Here is a 23027-nt window from a genome sequence, read left to right on the forward strand (position 1 = left end):
GACACCAACCCGTCCTGCACCGCGGGAGAGAGAACTCACCAGATGGGCCCGTAGAAGGTTAGGATACGCCAGATCTCCCACTCTGCTGTAACCCAGCACCAGATGCCCGCGTTGCCGTAGACTCTGTGACCATTCCCGTCCCTAACAAAAATGTAGGTCAAGGCCGGAACTAGGGGGATCCCATAACAGCAGAGAAAGTACAGGATCTCCATCTTGCGTAAGCGTTCGGCGTCAAACTTGTAGTAAAACGTCAGGTATACATTAATGGCCATGGACAGGATCCAGAGCACATCTGCACCCATGAACCTAGAAGGAACGAGACGCGTAAAGAGTGAGCAACGAGGGCGAATGTGAGGGGTGAAGAGCTGGGGAAGGGGTTCATAGAAGAAAAACGGACATTTGAATTAGAAAAGCCTGAAACTGACAGCCAAACGAGTCCGGGGCGTGGATGTAGGAGCGGGCCATCATCGTGGCAACATTAGTGATAGCATTTCCGATGGATGCATAGAAGACAAGACGATTGATTGGCTTGCGGAAGGCCTTGGACGAGGTAAATGTCACAATGATGAAAACACAACCCAGGAGGGAGAAGATGGAGCACGTGCGTTCAATGATGCTCAGCGCGTCAGCATCATCTTCCGCCAAACTCCGCTGCATGGCCATTTCGATCGCCATTTTGGTAGCAGCCGGCAGCTAAAAAAAAAAACAAAAAAAAAAAAAACGGTTGGCTTTCGCTTTGGTACCTCAACCGGGTTGGGGATAGAGCGCCGAGGTAGGGACACCGGTATGATGTCGGATGGCCGAGCAATCTTTGCAGATAGGGGGAAGTCGAAGTCGCCTGGGGGTCAGAAATGTCCTCGGAAGCACCGAGGATACTATGCACAAGAGACCGAGTAAGCTCTGTTCGTCCCCTGGACCGTGATTGCGAATGCTGCGATGCCGACGGTAAGTACGTTGAGTTGACGGACGGATTACGGCGTGGTGAAGTGGTTGCCGAGTAGGAGGTGCGTGATGACAACAAAGTTATGTGTCGAAAGGCGCTGGAATGATAGCGGAAGACACAAAGAAGTTGAAGCCGTCAAGCAAGGTCGACATGGAGGCCAAGGTCTCGGTAATTAGACGCAGGGCTGACCGGTTGAGAAAAAAAAGGGGGTGACACAAAACAACATGAAGATGAAAGAAAATAAAGAAAAGCGAGAGGGAAGTGAGAAGTAGTTGAGCCAAGAGAGAGGCCCTTTCTTCCTAATGCTCTTCAACCCCAAGATACAAGTTGGGAGGCAGGAACCGTGATAGATAGCCTGGCCATCGAAGGAGTTCAGGTTCAAAGATCAGAAAAGAATGCAAACTCTTGTAAGAGGGGGTGCGTTTGCAGGTACTCGAATATATCAATGAAATGCTAGTACAAAGTAGGTATTAATTAGTACATATGGTAGGTAGGTGATGCGTACAAAGTAGTTCCTAGCTGCGCTCGAACCCTCGACCATCGCATGGCGTCTAGTGGATGAACAGGGTCCCAGGAGCTTGGAAAGGGGGTGGGCTCGAGGACAAGAAGGACGTGCGCTCAGGTCCGTGGTGCGTGCTAACCAGGTCCTTCGAAGAGGCCGGGACAAGGGGCCCTGCCCCGTGCGGGCAACGCTCGACATCCTTCGTGCTTGAAAGTTCAGACCCTGCGTACTTTTACAGTACGGCCTAATAATGCCCCGGCCTTCTGGGATGAAGCCGACAGAAGGGGGCGGCAAAGAAAACTAGCAGCATAACTCGGCACCGTACGGCTAGTCGCTGCTTTTTGTATGAAGCTGCTGTTTCCCCTGCTCTCTCAGGAGGATGATTCCCAAGAGTCTGCAAGGGCCGGAGAAACAAGTGAGTGCCATACGGCGTCGGTCGTAGGTACGAAGTATGTCTGTACAACGTACCGTACCGTTGTACTACTCGCCTCTTGGAAGACGAGAATACGAGATATGTAGACAGACCCCTCCATAACAATGCGGATAGCTAGTTTCTTCAACCACGTGGATAAAGCCACAGCGACGCGAGCGGTTGCCCCTAGTCGGGGAGAGTTGTGATCTGGGGAAGACTCGTAAGCCAGAGGTTAGACGAGTCATCGTTCCCTGCCTTAGGGGTGGAGCTAGCTGGGGGAGAGGGGGGGGGGGATCCATGCTAGCATCAGATACCTAGTACGTTGTAATTATGTATGTGATTGTCAAGAATCTCAAGATTCGCATGAGGTGGCCGAGCAGGGTTCGTGGGGCGGCCATGGCGTATACCGTGTTTGCAGGTTTGTAGACGTGTTTGACGGCGGCTGTTGTTCTGGTTCTTTCGTTGTCTGTCTCCATTTTGCCAATACCGGCGGACTTTTATCCACTTCCATCTTCTAGAGTCAACACACGTACGTTGTACATAGGTATGCTGCGTGGGCGTCAGGCGCACGGAGGACTCCGGACAGAGAACGTGCCAAGACTCAGCGCGAGCCCACAATGGTTGTACGGAGTATGTATCCGTACGTACATTCTCATTGTCCTCCATGAAACCTGTCAGACACCTAGGTACTGTACGTACTTCCTCCTTCGTAAGGTACCTTAACACGTTGTATGAAACGAATGTCCGGTCCAAGCCATGTGCGGCGTACGGATCCGTACTCCGTGGACTCGGCGTTGCTGAATTCCCATGACCGAGTCTTCTCAAGTGCAGCCACAGTATCCATTGGTTACTCCATAGCCAGAGCCATGGTGACGAACCATTTGGTTCTATCCGTACTCTCGAACGGATAGGTATGCTTCGCTCGCGTGGCGAATGTGGTGGTTCGCAAGGATGGACCCAGCTTGTGTGGTGTGTCCGCCTACGTCGTACATAATAAGGTACCACGTACGCATGGCGTGGCCCAAAGATCCAAAGATGAGTCCGTGCGCATGTGCACGGGCGATCAAATTCGTCTCATGTTTTCAACCTGCCAATGTAAGCAAGCGGAAGTGTCTGCATTACTGGACCCAGGAGCAAGGTATCTTGCCAATTCGACGCCTCAAGGAACCGGTACGATACTATTTCCAGTAGTCTGGGGGAGTTCAATACGACGTACGCTGTACAGTGGGAATCGCAAATCTGCATAAGGTGCCACAGGTACCACTAACGACTTGGCGCCCCATATTCCCCATACTTATGTAAGACCAGCCAATAAACTCACTTTATATATGAGTGTACCTTAATCTTGCAACCCTCTCCCTTACGTGATTACTTTATACGAAGTACTTCGAAGAAAAAGGACTTTTGGAATATAGGTCATTTGTCATCGAGGTCAAAAACTCGAAGTGCCTGCCGAGATATAAAGGCGACGTTTATTTTCGGCATTGTCGGGGAAGTGGGACCAAAGCGGTAGAACCCCAGATGCGAATGTGCCACAATCTTTATTAGTGTGGTATGGTAGGTACACAAAGCGACGGAGTATTTGAACTTCCCGTCAACTACGCGTATTAGCTAAAGTCAGAAATAGGATGCATGTGTTGTAGATCGGAGCTCTCTTACCTACCTAAGGTAGGTACCGTATGTTAACCAGGTAATTATATTTACTCGTACCTTACCTTTTCTTGGGTCTGTCTCCGTACTCCGTACTCCGTACGGAGTAGTTCATCCGTTGTAATGGGGATTGCCTTCCTTACCTAGTAAGGTAGGTACCTTGGCCAAACCCCACAAATATTTACCAAGGTAGGTACCTAGATACTCCGCAGGTGCCATGGTGGCTCAGTGCCTGGTGACATTTTGTATTTTCTTGGATGACATGCATCCCGATTTCTTCATTTTCGTCATTTTTCTTTCTTTTTTCTTTTCCTATCCTCTTTTAAGGGAACGACGAGGCTCAAGCGCAAATTCCACCCCCAATCCATTTCTCCACTGGAAAAAGAGAAACAAAAGAAGAAGGGAAAAGGACAAAAAAAGAGAGAGAACGAGCTGATTGAGATGGGTGTAACCCCAGTCCCATGGGGAATCGATCACCATACCCTTGAAACAACGTAAGAACTAGCCCGAGACGGGACACCGCACCATGAATCCTGGGGTAGACCCATGATACCGGAGTGACACTTCTCCGTTGATAGATATGAAGTAACAATCCCCAATAATGCGTAGCTGCTATGTCTTCTGTTTCTTTCTTTCCTTCTTTCTTTCCTTCTTTCTTTCCTTCTTTCTTTCCTTCTTTCTTTCCTTCTTTCTTTCCTTCTTTCTTTATTAATTTTTATATATATCCAAAGTTATGGAATATTCTGCTCGGCGACGTGTCCAGAAGTATAGAGTGTCTACGGCGGAAGCATGGATACACATAGGTAGGCAGCTAAAATGTGTTCTGAATGGTTTCACTTCGCGACCACTTCAACGACTGAAAGGGTCCGCGAGCCGAGTAATTACGTACTGTGCTATCTCGCGGGACGACAACAAAAGCCAAACCAACCAGTAATTTATTTGTCGTACTCGATGTTGAATGTGGAGAGCACCTACCTACATAAACGTGTACAAATGCACCTCTGTGTGTGAATATATCGAGGGAAGGCGTCAGGTTTTGGCTTCAACAGTGCTTGGGTGAAAAAGATGGATCATGGATGGCCATCGTTTTTTGTCGACCATTGATCCCGAGTGAGCTTTTACGGCATTCTTGAGATACGGACTCTGAGAATGCCGTTCTCTACTCCCCTACATTGGTCACTATTTGTTCAGCCATGATCCCCTCTTCACGTCTTTTGTGAAGGCTCGGTCTGTACAAGGGGTGAAGAGACACACCGCGTCCAGTGCGCCCAACGTCTCGGCAATGCTGCTGTCAACCCCCCAAATTCTCAACCATAAATAGCCCCCCTACCCCGATAGTTGCCAGACCCCCCGGGCCACCGAAACCCCAGCCTGTTACGTCGGAGCGAAAGAGAGACGAGCAAGCGTCATGTTCTAGGTCCGCGTCGACATCGGAGAATGGGACGGGCTCAGAGAACCCCGGTGGCACTCTTTTGACACCGACACCGACATCGATAACGACAACGACAACGACATCGACTACGACGTTCCCATGCCGAGCCCTCCACCTTCACCCCCTATATTCGGGCAATATAAACACGACATCGACTTGATCCCTTACGGACAAGACACATCTCCCAGTGGAAGAGGTGAAGCCTGGCAGCAGAGTCACTGCTGGAACCCAGGGGCTCAAACAGGCTATACAAATCGCCACATGTTCCACATAGAGTTCGTGTGTCGCTGCCCGAGAGGCCAGAACTAGTATCCATAAAGTGATAGGTTTCGGCCCCCTAAGACACCCCCGGTAGTATATCCCCCCCAGAACACAAACTTGGGGAAATAGGCCCGATCTTCGCCTTGGTATGCTGCTGCACCTTCAATCCAGGAATATGTTTCTTGACACTTAATACATCGCCATCTGTCGACGTTACAGGAACAAAGTCGCTTCGTCGCGCCGAATAGACTTGGTATTTCTGGAGAAAGTGACTACTCAGAGGGCGTGCTCGAAGGTCGCGGGACACACTTCGCGGGTGCCTCGGACTCAAACTTCCACCAGTTGAAAGAGAACAGCACGTTCCCCTTATCTTCGGGTCTTTCAGGCCACATGGGCACAAGATCCTCCTCCGTCGGGTAGAAAGCAAAGAACAGATCATGGACGCCCTGAGCCCCCTCCGGGTCGATTTCGCAGGTCACCGTCTCCCAATTCTGCCACCCTCCCGTGCTGGGGACCTCACACTCACCAACCCTGCGGCCTCGCTCCCAGTTATCCAGCCTCACCTGGATCGAGCCTCCATTGCCGCCCGAGGCAATCCTCACGTCGAGCGAACACGCGCCCTCCTCGCCAAAGTCAACGCCACCGACCTTGATGAAGTCACGCTGGCGGATGCGGTTCACATTCATACCGCCTCCCTCGTCCTCGCAGACCTCGGTGCTGACCCCGCGGGAGAAGGCGATGAGTTCGGCCTCTTGACGAACGTACGGGTTGACGTGCTTGAGCTGGGATGGGCCGTCTTCGGTCATGATGAGCTTGGGAATCGTGCCGTCGAGGTTGTACATGAACTGCTCCACGGCGACGGAGCGCCAATAGCCGCCGCCGCGCGGGAGGGCACCGTTGTGGTAGAAGAAGTAGTTGTTGCCCTGGAACTCGACGTAGCCGGGGTGGTTGGTGAAGGCGCGGGACTGCGGGGGCATCACGACACCGCGATAGGTCCAGGGGCCTCTGGGGGTAGGCGCCGTAGAGTATCGGATATCCTCGTCGCAGCAGTTGGCGGCATAGAGGATGTAGTACAACTCGTCTCGCTTGTACACCCAGGGCCCTTCTTCGTAGCTGCTGGGTCGATCCGAATCATAGTCGCGGCGAGGGCCGAATGTGGCGGTCGTCAGGTTGACCTCGACAGGGTCGTTCTTGAGGGAAATCATGTCGTCATTGAGCTCGGCGTACCAGAGGCCGGGATTGCCCCAGTAGATGTACGCCTGACCGTCGTCGTCGATGAAAGTATGCGGGTCGATCTCGTTATTGGCGACCAGTGGCTCTCCGATGGCGTCTCGGTAAGGCCCAGTGATGTTTTCTGCCACGGCAACGCCGATGCCGCGCTCACCACCGATCTGCGACATGGGCACGTACCAGAAGAACTGGCCGTCGCGCTCGACGACCTGTCCCGCCCAGGCGTCGGACTGAACCCAGTCAAAGGCGTCAAGGCCGAGAGGAGAGCCATGGTCCAGCCAGTTCATCATGTCGTCTGTCGAGTACAGGCGCCAGTCGCGCATGTCGAAGAAGTCCCTGGCGGTTTCCTCGTCGTGACTGGTGAAGACGTAGACGCGGCCATTGTGGACGATGGGGGCAGGGTCTGCCGTGTACCGAGTCTGAACAATGGGGTTGTCTGCATGGACGACATGGAGGAGGCCGATGAGCGCCGCAGCGGCGCCCCAGCTCATAGAAGCCACCATGACCAATTGGCCGGAAGGAGCTGGCTGTGAGAGAGGTTCAGGAGCTGCCAGAGGCGACGTGCTTCGCTTCCACAGATGGGGGAGAAAGGCTGGAGCAGAAAGCAAGGAAATTGGGCCTTGATCGGCCGGGGCCTTGGTTAAGTACCACCAGACGGTAGCCATGGATGATCCTCTACGCTGTAACTGTACATCTTGACGGAAGGGGTATTGTCGTCGGGAACCGGACGACTCTCGCCGCCGGTCGTCGCTGACGTATCGCACTCAGGTCCCGCGTGTAAGTGCCTTGTCCCGCCTTGGAAGAGAGATTGACTTCATAGCGTCAACGGTGGTGCCGGTGCCGGCTAATTGTCGCGGGGCCGCCCGCCGCCCTGCCGCCGCCCTACAACGTACGTGAATGCTGTGAATGCTGTGAATGCCGAACTGGGCTTGCATCGTGAGTGGGCACGTCTAGGCTCCATGACAAGCCGGGCTTAGATGATCCCTTACTAAGGCTATATTGCGCACTTTGCGCACCAATAGTAAGGGCACACCGGTCAGGCTAGCTCCGGGTTTCTGGATCGTGAGGTTGGGAAGCGGAGACGGGTTGTGGTTCTCCAAGTGCGGAGACTGTATGCAAGTCTTTAACCCCCAGAGGTGCGGGGGAAACAAGGATCTTGGGCCGGTGAATGCGCTCATTTCGGAGTCCGTGGTTGTACACGTAGTGTATGTACATACGTTCCTTTTATCCACATGGGGATACAACGTATTAATGTCACCTCATCTTTCCTTCCGGTCTTTTGGGGTTGAGGAGTTGGACCTGTCGCATGCATTCGTCAATAGCCGATTGCTACAGCGTAGAGGAGGGGTTGGTGCCGAGACCGCCGATCGAAACATTGGGGAAATTAAGCATATGATGCCCACTAAATTGTTACGCGTCGTCACGTGATCCGATGGGGCCATATGGGGCCCTAGGCCCACAGAGCTTATGGTGGATTTCTGGGCGAGTTTACCGGGCAATATCCAATGACTCGGCACTTGAATCATTCAGGCATATTCAAACTTTTCGTTTTGTGCAGATGAGCCAATGTCCGAAGCCTTGCCTGCTCTGACTTATATCCTCTCTTCCGCAGCGGACTGGGGAATAAGCTTGACGCTCGAACTGCACAGGCATCAACAACTGGTTGGCGGGAGGTTATCGAAGAGCCACGCCAATTCCCTGCTGTTGGGTTCCATTGAATCAACTCGCTGTGCTACAAAATTGCCCTCCCTCTCTCCCATTAACTCAGTCAACGTTGCGGGAGTGATCGCATTTCCAACGTCATTTTGTCAATTCCTTTTGATTTGGCCAAACCTAGAATAGACTAGTTGGGACCATCCGAATCCTGACAACGCCTGCCTTGACCGACCCAAAGACCAAAAAGACGAAACACACACACAAAAAAAAAAAAAGAGCCAAAGAAAGGACTGAGGAATGAGAAAAAGCCTGAACATCGTGGGAATCTTGTGACATGTACAGATGCATCAACCCAGTCCACCACTTCACCCCGCGCTCAACGCCTGGTGCGTTTACCCTACTTATTTTCCGTAGCGGTTGTATTCGGCGGCAACAAGGCAGTGGTCCCGTTCAAAGGGCTCTGTGTACGACGTCGTCTCAGTCAGTCACCTGCTACCGACACGAATGGGCTCATGGTAGTTCATATGGGAAAGGAAGGCCTTACCTAGCGTAAGCTGCTCTTTGGGAGAGATACGTTCCGCACGCATCTTCTCGACTTCACTCGCGAAAACCTTGGCAGCAGGGGCCGTGCTATCGATACAGTTGGCCTTGATGGAGATGAGGATACCGCCGCCGACTTTGAGGAAATAATGGGCGTTCATAGCGACGATACGCGCCTGGTCGGGCTGGGCAACGTCGGCGAAGATGGCGTCCACCATGGGCATGATCATGCGGTACTTGAGGGGCTGCCTGGCATCCTCGACAATGGGGACGACATTGGTGCGCTTGGAGGCCATGGCGATCAAGTCGCGGCCGGATCGCGGGGAGAACTCGACGGCGTAGACAAAGCCGGTCGGTCCAACAATGTCGGCTACGTGGGAGACGGAAGTGCCGGAAGCACCGCCCAGATAGAGCACCTTGGAGCCCGGTCCGAAATAGAGCTTGTCCAGACCGCCAATCACGCCAGCTGCCAGCTTCGAACGGAAAGGATTCCATACGCGATACTCAATCTTGGTGTTGGTCGTGGTGCCGTCCTCATTCTGGACGACGTTGTCGACGGAAACACGCTTCTCGCCGTAAACGGACTCGCCGGGTGTCAGGTTGCGGGTTGCGATGGCGTCCTCCTTGCCGCGAACCACGAAGATGCCCTCGTGACGGTGAGGTTCCTAGAAGTATGGTTAGTCTCCCCTGTAGCCGGGTAGGTCGAGAAGAAAAGGATCCTCTACTTACCACGACAACCCTCTGGCCACCCCTTTGTCCAGGAGCGCCGCCGCGTCCGCCTCTACCACCACCACCCCTGCCTACACCGCCGCGGCCGCGAACACCTTGTGAATTCCACCTCCGTCAGCATGTCGGGACAACAGGCGAGCTGCGAGCTCAGCATAAAGATCCAGGCAAGTCTCACCTCCTCGGGGTGCACCTCTACCTCCACCACGACCACCTCGATCGCCGAAGCCTCCACGGCCACCGCCGCGACCACCACGGTCGCCGAAGCCTCCACGACCGCCGCCGCGACCACCACGGTCACCGAAGCCGCCTCGGCCACCACCGCCTCTAAAAGGAGCCATGTCGTTCGCGACTTTCTTTTGTTGGGCAACGGAGATAAGATTGTTGAAGTTGGTTTTCGACTTGTGAAGGAAGGATAAAAAAAGTTGGTGCTCCGTTACGACGGATCAGTAAATCAGCTACCAATTCAAGGGAAGTGGTTGGATGAAATTTTTCTTCGAAGTTTTTCTCCAGACCTAATTGGGAGGGTCTGGTCAAAAGCTTGGACCAAGCTGCAATACTGGGTGGGGCCTTCATGTCGTACTGGAATATATATGTTCCGCACGCCGAGCCATGGAACCGGACTCGACTCTCCGCAGTCCTCAGGTACGGACTATGGAGTACCTTTGATATGCGATTTCGATACACAAATAGGGAGCCAAATTTCTACATGAGATGCACATAATCAAGCAATTCCATTGCAAAGATAAAATGACTACGTAGGAAGGCGGAAATGAAATAACTGTACGAGATCCTCGTTTTGACTCTGTGAATGTGATTTGATTTTTTTTTCTACTCTAAATGAGGCACATACGCTGAGGTGGATTGATAGCTGTTTTAAGTAGGGCTGCAGAACCCTACCCATACAAATCCCAGTACCTTCTTGGTAAGCGAGCCAACCAGACAGACTAAGTGGCCCTTGTCAAGTTGCGAATTGCGAATTTCTTCCAACCTGACTTTTGCAGACCACCGTCCACGACCGTCGGATCCATCATCACACCCAGACATCACGATGGTAAGTTATCGTCTTTGCTGTTGTTATTGACTCAGGGTCCTCTATCCTGTCTAGATTCCCGTTTCCCCATCTCGTGGCCAGTTGACTGTCAAACACTCAATACAAACCCCCCCCGCCGGGCTGAGGCCGAATCAATTCAAACCGCGCGTTCGAAAAATGACATACTCGGACAGCTTGGCGATAAAACCCGAAACCGCTGGCTGACATGACCACCTCGTGCAGGTTCGATACGCCGCCACCGAAATCTCGCCCGCGAAGTCGGCTCGCGCCCGCGGTGCCTACCTCCGCACCTCCTTCAAGAACACCCGCGAAACCGCCCAGGCCATCAACGGCTGGAAGCTCGAGCGTGCTCTTGCCTTCCTCGAGAATGTGAAGGAGAAGAAGGAGGCTGTTCCCATGCGCCGCTTCGCTGGCTCCACCGGCCGCACCGCACAAGGTATGACCTTCTCGATTCGACGACGGAAAGGGTTTTTGTTTGGAGGGACACAGCCCCTGGAATGAGGATAGTGAAGGGCTCGAAAATGCGGATCTTTGTCGGGGAAGGAGAGAAAGAAGGGGGGGGGGCGAGAAAGGGGGAACAACGCCTGACATCTCTTTGCCTGGATGTTGGCTCAAAGGCTCTCAACTGTGATGCGTGCTTTTGCTGACAAAGGGATACGTATCAACAGGCAAGCAGTTTGGCGTATCCAAGGCCCGCTGGCCCGTCAAGTCCGCCGACTACCTCCTCGGCCTCCTCAAGAACGCCCAGGCCAACGCCGATGCCAAGGGTCTCGATACCGGCAACCTCGTCGTCAAGCACATCCAGGTCAACCAGGCCCCCAAGCAGCGGAGGCGGACGTACCGCGCCCATGGTCGCGTAAGAAACACCGCCGACATACCTCTCCAATACAACGCTCCGACCCGACCCGCTGACATTTTCTCTCGTCCTAGATTAACCCCTACATGTCCAGCCCGTGCCACATTGAGCTTATCTTGACCGAGGGCGAAGAGGTGGTTCAGAAGTCGGACGCCGTGGCTGGCCGCTATGCCCATCTGAGCTCGAGGCAGCGTGGCGCCCGCGTCCGCAAGGCGCTGACCGCCGCCTAAGGAGGAGGATTTAACGAACCTGGGTTCGCCGGGGGCTGGAAGGATCAACACAAAGCAGGCAGACCGAGCTGGTCGGGGGGATGGGAGTTATGAGTGCGGATGATATACATGCATGCGCTGCGGCTTCTTTCTCTTTTGCTGGTGTACAGGAACGGCTATGGTGATTCATGGCATTAGGGATCGGGCATGCAAGACAAAAATTACTCTCTTATCCGAGAGACGGGTTCTCCAGCATTTCACGAAAAAGATACAAGTGAACTTCAGGCAAGTGAGCTACAAGTCATATGCTCGTGGTCAATCTTTGCTGTTCTCCCTTCGATGTTGAGAGAATTCCGAGTCTGCATCCAACAGTGCTCTGGGAGCCTGGGGCGTCCCGGAAACAACCCAGAGTGATTGGCGGGTATTAGGTCAACTCTACTACCTAGGTAGCTTTCTGGACGAGCTCCCAAGATGGCTTCTCGAAGGAGGAACTAAGATGACGGCATACCTGACCAGTCATGATCAAAGAGTGGCATTGCACAGCCATCACCGTACGGAGTAGTGCGTCTCTGATCCAGTCCTGTCAAGGATCCATTATCCCGATCCGCGTCTTATTCCTCATCCTTATTCGTACGACTTACAGTCCGAATATTGCGACGCCTGATTGCAAGTAGCCGACAGATCACGGACACGGTAGAAGCGGGCGGCTCAATCAGAAAGATATTATATTGGACCCGGGTTAGTTGGTCCGGGTCTTCTTCGTGTCTCGGGGTTCTTAATGGTATTTAGATCGCAAGCCGGTATCCACAATGTCCGTAGTATCCGCCCCGGCCCGGTTTCCACCCCAAAAGGTCAGACGCCATGCAAGTCCCTATGGTCGCATGCTATGAACACCAGTCATAATCATACTCCGTACTCCGTACTCCATAGCCAAACGCATATCCTATGCACCTTTGTGCAAAGCCCATTCCCGCACAATACTCACTCCCTAGGTACGAAGCCGACCTCTCATCGAACGCCGCGGGAGCTATCCCTCCCCGTAGTAGACAAAGGAGCGGGGAGAGAAAGGCGGGCTCTTCGCCCCTACAATATCGCCGCTGAACCGACCCCGACCGGGGTCCATGATGCCGTCAAGTTTCGCCGCTTGGATGACGTGGGCGTCATACCAGTTCGTCCACTTCGTCCCCATCCCAAACGCGTCACAGAGATTATGATGCTCCTGCGGCCGGAGCCAGTTGACGATCTTGGCCGCCAACTTGTCACTGCACTGCTGCACGTAGGGGGCGAGAACCTTGCGCCGTGCGTTGATCTCGAACGGCTCTTCCCACGGCGAGCCGTCCGGCAGCACGCTCCTCGTGTCGATAAAGGGCGCCGCCACGCCGACGTAGCCGCAGGACCTGAACGTCATTCTGTTGAGCTTGTACTCGTGCTGCTGCCGGCGCAGGTTCCCGGGCTGCGGCAAGAAGTCCATGCTGATGTCCGGGTCCGTGGACGGCTGGCTGACGAATTTCGCCCGGCCAGACGAGATGAGGTCCGCCATGTTCGGGCCGGGGGTGAAGTGATCTATGATCCCGTCCCAGGAGAACAGGCTCGGTCTTGTCAACCGCGCGGGTGTAGTAGCGGGCCACGCGGGGGCAGGAAACGAAGAAGCGCCGCCAGCGGCCTCGTTGAGGTGAGAAAGCACGGGATGCTGCTGCTGGTGCAAGTTGTTCCCGAATGTGCCTTGGCCCGGGTTGAACGGGTTCTGCGTCGCGGCTTGGACGGCCTGGAACCAAGCCTGAACGCCGCCGCCCGGATTCTGATTCTGGTGGGTGGGATCTGGTTCAATCAAGGCGGCCAAGGCGGCGTTTACGGCCGGTTGGTTTGCTTGGGCAGCCACGGGTTCAAGTTGCTCCGTCGTCATGGGTCGGCCTGTGAGGGAAACCGACTCCAGTTCGAGCCGCTGAAGAGATTCGAGCGCCATCGTTCGGAGGACTTGCACGAAGACGTGGGGCGTGGCGTAGCAGTTCTTCAGCGATAGGTGGTTGACAAACGGCAGCGACAACAACTGGTCTGGCGACTTGGCTGCGTCGGGATGGACCATCCACGTCGGCATGCAGAGAGGCGCCGGAAGGACGTATCGGTTGCGCTGGTAGAGGCCCGGTGCAAACTCGCCGCCGCAAAGCCATTCGAAATGAAGGGAGGTGATGTTCCTTTGCCGGCCAACGAACTCCTGAAGCAAGGTAAATACGTGGGATACGGAATCCACGGGGGACACGCTGATGTCCTGCAGGCAACCAGGTGCGATCTTGGCCACGTTGCGCCAGTCCGGAACAACTGCGAAAGAGACAACATTCAGACTCGGGAGACTCTGCCAAAAGTCATTCCGCTGGAACATGAAGACGTGACTGCTGGGGATTTTCGCAACGGTCAGAGTTGTCAGTGACTGAAACAGGGAGGCACGCGAGTTGTCTATGACGGCAATAATGTAGGACTGGATCAGAGCACGGTGTACCCATTCTAGCTCGAGGAGCAACTCCTGTTGCGCTCGAGTCAGCCACCGCGGTTGCAGAGGGTGACTGGTACTGGTACCGGTACCGGTACCGGTATGGGTTCCGGTACCCGGAGTTTCCGGGAAGCTGGTCGGGTCGCTCCGTTGCGTGGTGGTGTCGCCGTCGGACTCGTGGTTAGTGACGCCCTCCGCGAAGCCGTCCGGGGTTTCGATGGAAGGGGCAGAGATAGTCCTTTCGTCGACGTCAATGCCCATCAAGGATGTACGTTCGGTCCAGAGGAGAACGTTGACAGCATCCCGGACCTGCGGCTCGGCGTATCCGGCGCTCCTGACCATGGACGCCAGGACATTGTACTTGAAGTCGTGTGGATTCTCGAAGGCCGGCTTCGTTGCGGGCTTGGCAGCAAGTCCCATGCGTTCCTGGCGTCGTTGCCGGGCCTGGTATGGTTTATTGCGAAGACCGAAGACGGGGTGTGGCTTGGGCGGACAGTCGGGATTTCGATCCGGGCCGCAGAGATAGCCCAGGCCGGCGTCGCAGCAGAGGGCGAGTTCGCGAACTTGGCTCAGACATTGCAGAGCATCCTTCAAGCTAGCGGTCTCATCTGCGGCCTGCTCTAACCCCTCGAGCTCGGTGTAGCGCATGTACGAGTCGTGCGGCCAACGGTAGATGCCCCAGTAGGTTGGGATGGCCTTTTGCGTGGGTTTGGTGGGCGGGTAGGCAAGAGTGTCTTCGTCCAGCTCGAGGGAGAGCGCGAAGCGCACGATATGTTGGCCGAAGGACTGGAAAATGCGCATCCCGTCGGAGAGCAAAGTGCCAGGCCGCGAGAGGCCTTGACTTTGGTGGTCCCAGGACGCTCTGTCCGCCGCGAGTCGATGCGCGGATGTGTACATCTCAGCTTTGAATGGCACGACGACGCTGCGGAAGTATTTCGCCGAGACATTTTCTTCGAATTCCTTGTTCACGAGGCGAAGGTTCTTGACGTCCAATCGTGACAAGTAGCTGCTGATGTGGTCGAAGATCTCGATGGGGATTGTGCCGGAGGGCCAAGAAGATGAGAGGGGTGGTGTCATGATGGGCGAGAAAGTATTTGTTCGTCAGTTTACGTGGGAACGTCGTGTCGCAGTCTGGGTGTGGCTTCGTGATCGGGGGTCGCGATTCCCGCTGAGGCACGGCATGGCGAGGCTTTATACCCGACGTAACTTGTCCCCGGCGCAGGGATAGGGATAGATCGAACAGGCAGAAACCAAGGGGGGGCGCTAAAGAACGAGAGTAAGAGGGAGATGGAGAACCCCAAGTTGTTTTGTGGTAGATGTGGTCGTCGTCTATAGAGAATAAGCTTCGACCCTGTGTGATCTAAGGTATAGTAGTTGGAGTGGTGGGGGAATTCAGTTCGACAGAACTCGCCAACGATGCGGCCGAAGGACGAGAAAGGTAATAAGGTACCTGGTAAGGTACCTAAAGTTGGAATATACTTCTTAGGTACTTGTAACGATGGAAAATCATTCTTACGGTGATTCTGATTGGTCAGATTAATCCCTACTAGGCTAGGCTACAACCCGGTGAAACAACACGGGATTAGATAAGGTTTTTTAGGCAGATGTACGATTACCTTATATAAGACGTTGTCGCTATCTAACGCCGCAACGGTCACAAAAGCCACTGCCAGCACTACCCCTTACTTATAGGCGCGCAGTCTTGACCTCTTACCCTGGACTAAGAGGCCTGGAACAGCTAGTTACTCTGTTTCTGCTAGAAAACAAGGAACTATCTCTAACTCCCAGGGGAAATAGTCGGCATCTTCGGAAATAAAGTACACCATAGTCCCAGTCAATGGTCGACCCCGATGAGACGGCGGAATTTTTTTTTTTTCCAATACGCGCATGCAGCCCTAAAGCTATGGCGCGAGTCTATAAGGAGACTAATCCTATAACGAGTTAACTAGTATGTTTACATAAACCTGTTAATAGTGAAGTGAAATCCTTATAGTAGCTAGAGCTGTGGCAGTCCAGTTATATCATTCCGGGAAGTGTCTTGTCAGTTGCGCGCTCCTTGAAGTGCAGACGGCGGATATCTTATAAGTGAAGACTTGTTCTACTGAGTATCCGTAGTCGAATCTAGGCACATGTCTGGCAAAGGTACAATTTATTGCTTTAAAAGCGGGTATCTTAGGTAGTGATAATAGGTAGTGATGAAATTAGACAAGCCCCCCTTCGACCCCTAATGGTCAACTCCCATATCCAAGACCCTTACCAGTCCCGACGCCATGGCGATGCCAGCCCAGCAAGCAAAATCAATATTCGGGTTCCACGCCATGGCTGTGGTCCTGGAAAGCGGCTCTCGCAGGATAATCTTGGTCGGATCAGAATACAGCCCAAATTCCCCGTCCCCCTCTCCGTCCCCGTCCCCGGCTGCATTTCCCTCCATATCGCCTCCCGCCTCGCCCCCATCCACTGTCGGCTTACGCCGCACCCTCTTCCGTGTACTCTTGGTCTTCTTATGCGCCTGGCCCATGTGAATCAGCGCCCTATGTCCGTGATTTAGGATGGCCCCGAAGCCCTGCAGGATGCGCGAGACGCCGCGGAAGGGTAGCTCGCGGGCGGCAGCGGCAGCAGAAGTAGCCCCGGTGTCGCCATTCTTCTCAGCGAGAACCGGGGTCGGGTTGTGCAGGCGCGCAGCGGGAACGTGCTCGTGCTCCAGAATCTTCACCTTCTGACCCGGCGGGTAATGGCGCGGCGCAAAGATGCGGTTCATCGGGTTGCACGCCCACACGGAACCGTCGAGCAGGGCGACCAGGAGAAAAGGGTGGTGGCAACCGACGGCCAGGGCGGTCGGGGCGGCGTCGCCGTCCATGACCTTGCGCATGGTGGCGGCGAAGGTGCGCGAGTGGACGAAGGAGACGGTGGTGTTGAGGGGGCTCGTGGAGGCGGTGAGGGAGAAGAAGCCCTGGAGGTGGTCGCTCCACTGCAGGAGGTTCGACTGCGTCACCGTCGACGGGTTGGTCTGGCAGCTCGATTCGCTGCCCGGGTCGAGGAGGTCGAGCAGGGTCATGAAGCCGCTCACGGCGGCCGAGGCCACAACGTGCGGGTGCGACGGGTAGGCGGACGCGATGTTGATCACGTGGGTGCTGTGGACGGGTTGGCGGGCGAGGCAGCATCGCGGGGCGAGGGACCAGAGGGCTACGCTGCCGTCGCTGTGCCCTGTGACGATGCGATTGATGCCGGCCCAGGAGAAACATGTCACCTCGACTGAGGTTTTCTCGTCTTCGTAGCCCAAGGAGACTAGCGGCTTGTCGATTTTTTCTACTAGTTTTGAGCATGATGGTTTTGGTATGTTTTATGACGTGATGAGATGAGGATGAGGAGTCATACCATAAGCAGACAGTTCGTCTTCTCCCGGCTCTTCGACGGACAAGACGTGCACTTGGCCGTCTCCAGACAACACGGCCAAAACACCGAGATGATGATCCACCACGGAAGGTACGGGACACCACTCGACTTTCTTCACCCTGCCCCAGTCAAAGCACAGAGTCTGGACGAGGCGTGGCGGTTCTTTCGACGGATACATGACCCCGTTGTCTCCTTGGAACCCCTGAAATTCCCATAGTTGAACGATGCCGCGTTTCTGTTCCTCGTTCGACGGAGTGTGGGCGGCGGCCTCCCGCGCGTCGACATCCTGATCAGTGTGCGGAATCGCCGCCAAGGCGAGAATCTGAGTGATGGATTTCGCCCGCGGAGCCCACGCCATGAATGTAACGATGCCTCCGACGTCGAACATCCAACCGGCTGGTTGTCCTCCGGATCGGTTCGCACCACCATTGGCATCACTGCTGGCATCACCGCTGGCGCCAAAGGGCAGACCGTCATGACCCAGTGTGATGCTCTGATGGTAGCTAAACGTAAACTCTCTCTGAGAAGCATGAGAGGTGTGCGGTCCCATGAGAACCCTCAGCTCCGCAACCGGGCGAACAAGATACGGGCTCGCTTCGTCCGCGCTCAACCCCCGGGCCGTCTGACCTTTACCCTCGCGGCGCAGATGGTCCCAAAAGCGGCAAAACCAATCCCTCTGCGCCAGGGCCTGGGTCCATTCAAAGTCGTCGGCCACCCACGGGGTCGGCTGGGGGCATTTATCCTGGTCGAGGAGCTTGGAAGGCAGCACCTCGTAGTGGCGCCAGCGACTGACCATGGCCTCGGCGGCGGCCACGGCGCCCTTGTCGGGGCCGTAGAAATCTTCGCAGAAGCAGATGCGGATCCAACCCCCCAGGACGCCGTGGTACCACCGGGTTTGCGTCAGCCGGGCGGAATGGGGGTACTGGGCCAGGGCATTGGCGTCGTTGCCGGGAGACTGCCCGGACTGCTGTGCCTGTGGCTGCTTGGGAAGTTGTCTCTTTGCCTGCCTGCCCGCGGTCTTTCGCTTGCCTTTTCTCCGGGGATAGGAGTCGTATTCTGCGTCGGAGTTGACTTCTTCCGGTTTGATCGGGTCGTCATCGTCGTTTTCCTCTTCGGCGTCGGAGTCTGGGGGGATGAAGTTGTCATCGTCACTGTCTTCCCCGCCAGATGCCTGGTATTGCACACTTTCTTGGTCATCAAGGTCCATAACAACCTGGTTATGAGAGAAGCCAAGCTAAGCGGAGGGAAGCGATACCCTGGTGGAAGGGTTGTAGTTATGTGTTGAAGTCGGAAGATGTTGTAAGAAGCTGAAGGTGATTCAGCGATGTTGAGATACGGGTCCGAAAGATGTACCTTCATTGTATCTTAACCGTACCGGCATGCCCTATCGCGTCTCATAAAGTACAACAAGATCTTTATGGATACTTTCCCAGTATTCGGTGGACTGAGGAGACAGCTTAGTCATACCGACAGTACAGTACGTGGGCTGCCATTGAGACATAGATACGTCGACCCCCCCCTTGTATTCAACCGTCAGTGATTACTACGGCAAGCGGCATGACGGTCTGTTTCAACTTCCAAAAATCCTAAAAAAATTCATACACAGACGCCCGTATAGGGGTGTATAGACTCGTATATAGTGGTACGCTAGTAGCAGGTAGAGCACCTTAGTAGTATAGCCCTAGGCTAGCTAACTAATCAGAAACCTAGAATTTTGTTTTCGTGCCCCTATACTACTATAACGCTATGCCTATACTAATCTTATTTTCCTCTCTAGATAACTAATAACGAGTCAGGTAAGTAAACCCACCTATACCTCTATACAGAGCTATAGCATTAAATCAGATATCGGGATTCGATTCTATAGGGTTAGATCTACTAGTATCCTTATCTTTAAAGCTATTTTACTAGTTATGGTTATATACATTCTTACTAGGCAGTTAGCTAATATAGCGATATAACGTATAGGTGTTTATAGATCTATATAAATAAATATAGCGGTTATAGATCTATATATATAAATATAAAGATAATTCGTAAGATAGCCGCTAATACCTGTCGGGTATAGTGGCCGAATATAATTAGCGGCGATAAACTCCCTCCCGCGCCTATAGTATAGCCCTCCGGTATAGAGGGTAAAGAACTAACTGTATATATACTAGACTATACGTATCTATGTATTATAGTATTAGAACTAGGCTAATATATTAATAGTAATTAAGAATAAATACTTAAAAGATATTACTAGGTATAGAGTAAAGAAGATACCGTAGGTACTATACTATATACCCCTATACAGCATTATATACTTATATATAAAATAGATCCGGCGCGGTATCGTTCTCTAGCTCAAATACGAAAAGGCGGGTGAAATAAAATTACCCGATTTCGATATAAAACGCCCGTAGGCTATCACGGGGTTTTTTATTTAACTATTTAGCTAGGAGCAGTTTAACGATACCCGCTACGAAAAATACCAGGATAAGCGCGGTAACTTAGAGGGCTATATTACTTTAGACGGCTTCGGGAACGGAGCGTGCGGTAATTACTATAGCGGCTCGGAAGGAGCTAAGTATTCGCTATACTATAAGATACCTTATAGCTCCCTATAACTCTGCATAGAACTATACTAATTAGATTTATAGTCGCGAAAAATAAGAAGCGCCGCGCCTCTACTATATAGGATACCGACGATACCGATAGCCCAGATATATCGCCCTACAGCCTTCGCGAGATAGCGCGATAGCTTAAGAATAAGGCCGATCGTAGTAAATTACTATTCCTACTCGTATAAAGCTTTATAGACATATACTAACCTATACGTTAAGAGAAAAATAAGTAATCTTTTTTAGTTTTTTTTTTTTAAAAAAAAACTCCCTTTTCTTTAGCTTTTATATGGTAAATAATAATACCTATTTTACTTTTTAAAGATAAGCTTTAATAATATAAAATTATATAAATATATATATATATATATATAAGGTAAATAGTATAATACCTTATTTCTTATATTATATTATTTATTATATATTTAAATAAGAATAATATTATTATGATTATTATTATTATTTATCTCTTAATTTATTGTTATATAACTTATAGTATTACTTATTACTAGTACTATCAATAGCCTTACTAGTATTAGATATTAAATAAGTTATATTATAAAAGATAGTTAGAGCTACTAATATTATAAGTAATATAGTTAACTAATTATTACTTATTATACTACACTATCTAGGAGGCTTTTTCTTAGTAAAAAGGTAATATATATAAATATATATAAATATATAAATCTTAATTATATAATATAATATACTTATAAGATAATAAAATAACTTTACTTTAAATAGAATTAATTAATTTTACTAAGACTCTAAAGAGTATAAAACTATAAAACTAAGGCTATATAGCTTTTATATTTTATACTACTATAAAAAGCGTCTTACTCTTACTATACTCGTCTTAAATGATAAACTATATCCTTTATTACTTAAAGAGGTTTACTTCTATTAGGCTAGCTATTAGTCTAATTTATATAAATAATAGGTATAATAGGGTTATTAGCCTCTCTTAGTACTATTTAGATTAAGTACTATTATATCAAATATAGGTTTAGGCCTAGGAAATATCCTTAATATATATAGAATAAAGCTATTAATATAATATACTTAAATATCTTAGTTTTACTAGTCTTATTACTATTCGATTATTTAAATCGAATTAAGGGTATATAATTAACTTATTATTAGTTTCCACGCCGTGAAATTAACTAATTAGTAATTAATTAATTAAATTAATATAGCTATCCCTGTTAGTAAATATCTAAGAGTAAGGCTATTCACAGATCATATATTACCTATTAGATTATAATACTCTTATTTATACTACTCTTACTCTTAAACTGCTTATAGTAACTAGACCTTAATAGAGCTAGATCTTTAGGCTCTTAATAGCTTTAAGCATTATTAGTAATATTCTTTATCGCTAGCTTATTAAAGCTATCTTTACTAGGCTAAACGTTATTTTATAGTCTATTATTATCGCTAGTAGTATAAAGATATTATAAGCTAGCTAACTAAGCGATAAGAAGGTCTTTTATTAATATAACTACTACTTAATTAGGTCCTTAACGCCTTAGATATCTAGACGTAGATATCTCTTAACCTCCGAGTCTTTATTAGCCGCTAGGCACTTAGCGCTATTCTAAATCTATTATATATAGTAGCTATTATCTTCCAGCGTTACTATCGCTACCTAAACTAGTATAGTTATTATTACCCTGCTTTATAGGTTACTAGTAGCAATACTACTTCTTTTAGTACTTAGTAAGCTTATTTCTAGTATTACTAACTAAGGTACTTAGTATTATATAGTCTAATACTCTTCTACTAAGTAAGCCTAAGCCTCGGGTATAGTATTATAGCCGTAGTATAGAGAAATAAGGCTTTTAGATTAGTATATCAATTATTAGCTTTTACTATATAGTTATTATAAACAGTCTAAAATAGACCCTTAAACTAGTTACCAAAGTCTAGTAGCTATTCTATATATAACCTCCCTAGATAGATATTAATTAAGAGGCTTAGGAGACTTAAAAGGCCTAGCTCTTCGAGATAGTAATTATCTTAGAAGGTTATTAAATATTTATAGACTATTAGAATTAATAGAGCCTATAGCCTTACTAGAATCGTTGGATAGGAGTATAGAATACCTATTATAGAGGTAGTCTTATAGATAAGGCCTTAAATAGCCTTACTAAACTACCTCGTTAATTATAATAATAGTAAACCTATAAGTAGTTCTTATACGAAGTATTATAATAAACCTTATTAACGAATATTCTATAGTTCTTAATCTAGTAAGTTCTTTCTTTAGATCTCTTTATATAAACTTAATCGGTATAAGTAAATTCTCTATTATTCTATATTATAATAGGCGGGGTATTAGATCTATATTCATTAAACTATAACTTAAGAGGTATTGAGGGGCGGGATTTAAATACCGTGAGGCTAATAATAGATAATTAAGGTAGCAGAAAAGGGTAGTAAACTATATATTAAGAAGGATAGTAAATACTTTAGATTAATATAGGAGGCAGATACTATAATTTAAATAATTTCCTACTACTATTATTAGCTCCTAGATAGAAACTATTATACTAATCACTATAGTAGGCATTATAGAGGTATACAGGAATAAGATATATATTATAAAATTATAAGCTATAGGCTATATATTATAATAGTATACTACTAACTATTATAGTTAGAGGTTATACGTTCGGTTCCCGTTATAGGCGTTAGTTAGTAGTTTATACTTTTCTTTAAAAATATAGCTATAGTTTTTTTTCTATTTTTCCTAAAATTCTATTAGTCTAGAACCAGACTAATATTACGCTAATTAATATTATAGAATTAACTAATTCACTAAATCTGGATATATAATTTAACTATTTAAATTAATTTAATAGTAACGCTAATTACTAGTTATTAATACTATATTATTCTAATAAGCTTTAACTAGAAATATAAAGTAGATACTTACTTATAACCTTATAGTTTAATATACTAAGGTCCTTAAAAATATAATACTCTAATTATTTAAGTCTACCTTTAGTACTTTATTACTTATAAGAGTCTTATTATAAATAGTCTTTTAGATATACTATATATTAA

The 23027-nt window shown here is 49.9% G+C and overlaps 8 protein-coding genes across 8 annotated transcripts in view; 1 reads left to right on the forward strand and 7 right to left on the reverse strand.

The window, feature by feature from the left end:
* The window catches only part of SODALDRAFT_338671 (G-protein coupled receptor), a gene marked incomplete at both ends in the record, with an annotated part of 1636 nt that extends 973 nt beyond the window's left edge, over positions 1-663 (reverse strand). The window contains 2 exons of the mRNA XM_028612794.1: positions 40-306; positions 398-663. Of these exons, the coding sequence (XP_028469065.1) occupies positions 40-306; positions 398-663 (533 nt within the window). The remainder of the gene's footprint in view (positions 1-39; positions 307-397) is intronic.
* A 769-nt stretch (positions 664-1432) lies between these two features.
* SODALDRAFT_376958 (hypothetical protein) lies at positions 1433-3749 on the reverse strand (the record flags this gene model as incomplete). Its single annotated transcript, XM_028614867.1, has 11 exons — positions 1433-1839; positions 1914-1992; positions 2024-2064; positions 2179-2299; positions 2391-2433; positions 2506-2528; positions 2596-2654; positions 2755-2818; positions 2867-2930; positions 3074-3096; positions 3713-3749. The coding sequence occupies 11 exons, from the start codon at positions 3747-3749 to the stop codon at positions 1773-1775; spliced, it is 621 nt and encodes a 206-aa protein (XP_028469066.1). The 3' UTR covers positions 1433-1772.
* Positions 3750-5413: 1664 nt separating this feature from the next.
* Positions 5414-8234, reverse strand: SODALDRAFT_357295 (Arabinanase/levansucrase/invertase; the record flags this gene model as incomplete). Its single annotated transcript, XM_028613983.1, has 8 exons — positions 5414-5459; positions 5510-7180; positions 7244-7358; positions 7464-7603; positions 7689-7759; positions 7855-7946; positions 8048-8071; positions 8204-8234. The coding sequence occupies 8 exons, from the start codon at positions 8232-8234 to the stop codon at positions 5414-5416; spliced, it is 2190 nt and encodes a 729-aa protein (XP_028469067.1).
* On the reverse strand, positions 8068-8545 carry SODALDRAFT_330983 (hypothetical protein). The gene has a single exon (XM_028611342.1). It carries the CDS (start codon positions 8401-8403, stop codon positions 8239-8241), a length of 165 nt encoding a protein of 54 aa, XP_028469068.1. The 5' UTR covers positions 8404-8545; the 3' UTR covers positions 8068-8238.
* Positions 8349-9823, reverse strand: SODALDRAFT_330984 (Fibrillarin). Its single transcript, XM_028611343.1, has 4 exons — positions 9531-9823; positions 9356-9450; positions 8631-9291; positions 8349-8546 (listed from the first exon to the last, which is right to left on the reverse strand). The coding sequence occupies exons 1-4, from the start codon at positions 9691-9693 to the stop codon at positions 8488-8490; spliced, it is 978 nt and encodes a 325-aa protein (XP_028469069.1). The 5' UTR covers positions 9694-9823; the 3' UTR covers positions 8349-8487.
* A 141-nt stretch (positions 9824-9964) lies between these two features.
* Positions 9965-11492, forward strand: SODALDRAFT_357297 (ribosomal protein L22; the record flags this gene model as incomplete). The annotated part of the gene is made up of 6 exons (XM_028613984.1): positions 9965-9997; positions 10357-10406; positions 10532-10553; positions 10629-10842; positions 11075-11262; positions 11337-11492. The coding sequence occupies 6 exons, from the start codon at positions 9965-9967 to the stop codon at positions 11490-11492; spliced, it is 663 nt and encodes a 220-aa protein (XP_028469070.1).
* Positions 11493-12498: 1006 nt separating this feature from the next.
* On the reverse strand, positions 12499-15033 carry SODALDRAFT_271060 (hypothetical protein; the record flags this gene model as incomplete). Its single annotated transcript, XM_028607749.1, has 2 exons — positions 12499-14035; positions 14132-15033. The coding sequence occupies 2 exons, from the start codon at positions 15031-15033 to the stop codon at positions 12499-12501; spliced, it is 2439 nt and encodes an 812-aa protein (XP_028469071.1).
* Positions 15034-16089: 1056 nt separating this feature from the next.
* Positions 16090-18668, reverse strand: SODALDRAFT_291873 (hypothetical protein). The gene is made up of 2 exons (XM_028608678.1): positions 17332-18668; positions 16090-17262 (listed from the first exon to the last, which is right to left on the reverse strand). The coding sequence occupies exons 1-2, from the start codon at positions 18554-18556 to the stop codon at positions 16181-16183; spliced, it is 2307 nt and encodes a 768-aa protein (XP_028469072.1). The 5' UTR covers positions 18557-18668; the 3' UTR covers positions 16090-16180.
* Between the last annotated feature and the right edge of the window lie 4359 nt (positions 18669-23027).

Source organism: Sodiomyces alkalinus (assembly GCF_003711515.1).
Source record: "Sodiomyces alkalinus F11 unplaced genomic scaffold SODALscaffold_2, whole genome shotgun sequence".
Taxonomy (NCBI): Eukaryota; Fungi; Ascomycota; class Sordariomycetes; order Glomerellales; family Plectosphaerellaceae; genus Sodiomyces; species Sodiomyces alkalinus.

Bases quoted from the DNA above. Each gene is read 5' to 3' on its own strand.
- SODALDRAFT_330983 (XM_028611342.1), bottom strand. From the start codon at position 8,403: ATGTTCAGGCTTTTTCTCATTCCTCAGTCCTTTCTTTGGCTCTTTTTT.
- SODALDRAFT_330984 (XM_028611343.1), bottom strand. From the start codon at position 9,693: ATGGCTCCTTTTAGAGGCGGTGGTGGCCGAGGCGGCTTCGGTGACCGT. The intron at 9,451-9,530 runs GTGAGACTTGCC...GGAATTCACAAG, and splicing joins TAGAGGTGCACCCCGAGGAG to GTGTTCGCGGCCGCGGCGGT. The intron at 8,547-8,630 runs GTAAGGCCTTCC...CGTCGTACACAG, and splicing joins CAAAGAGCAGCTTACGCTAG to AGCCCTTTGAACGGGACCAC.
- SODALDRAFT_291873 (XM_028608678.1), bottom strand. From the start codon at position 18,556: ATGGACCTTGATGACCAAGAAAGTGTGCAATACCAGGCATCTGGCGGG. The intron at 17,263-17,331 runs GTATGACTCCTC...CAAAACTAGTAG, and splicing joins AGACGAACTGTCTGCTTATG to AAAAAATCGACAAGCCGCTA.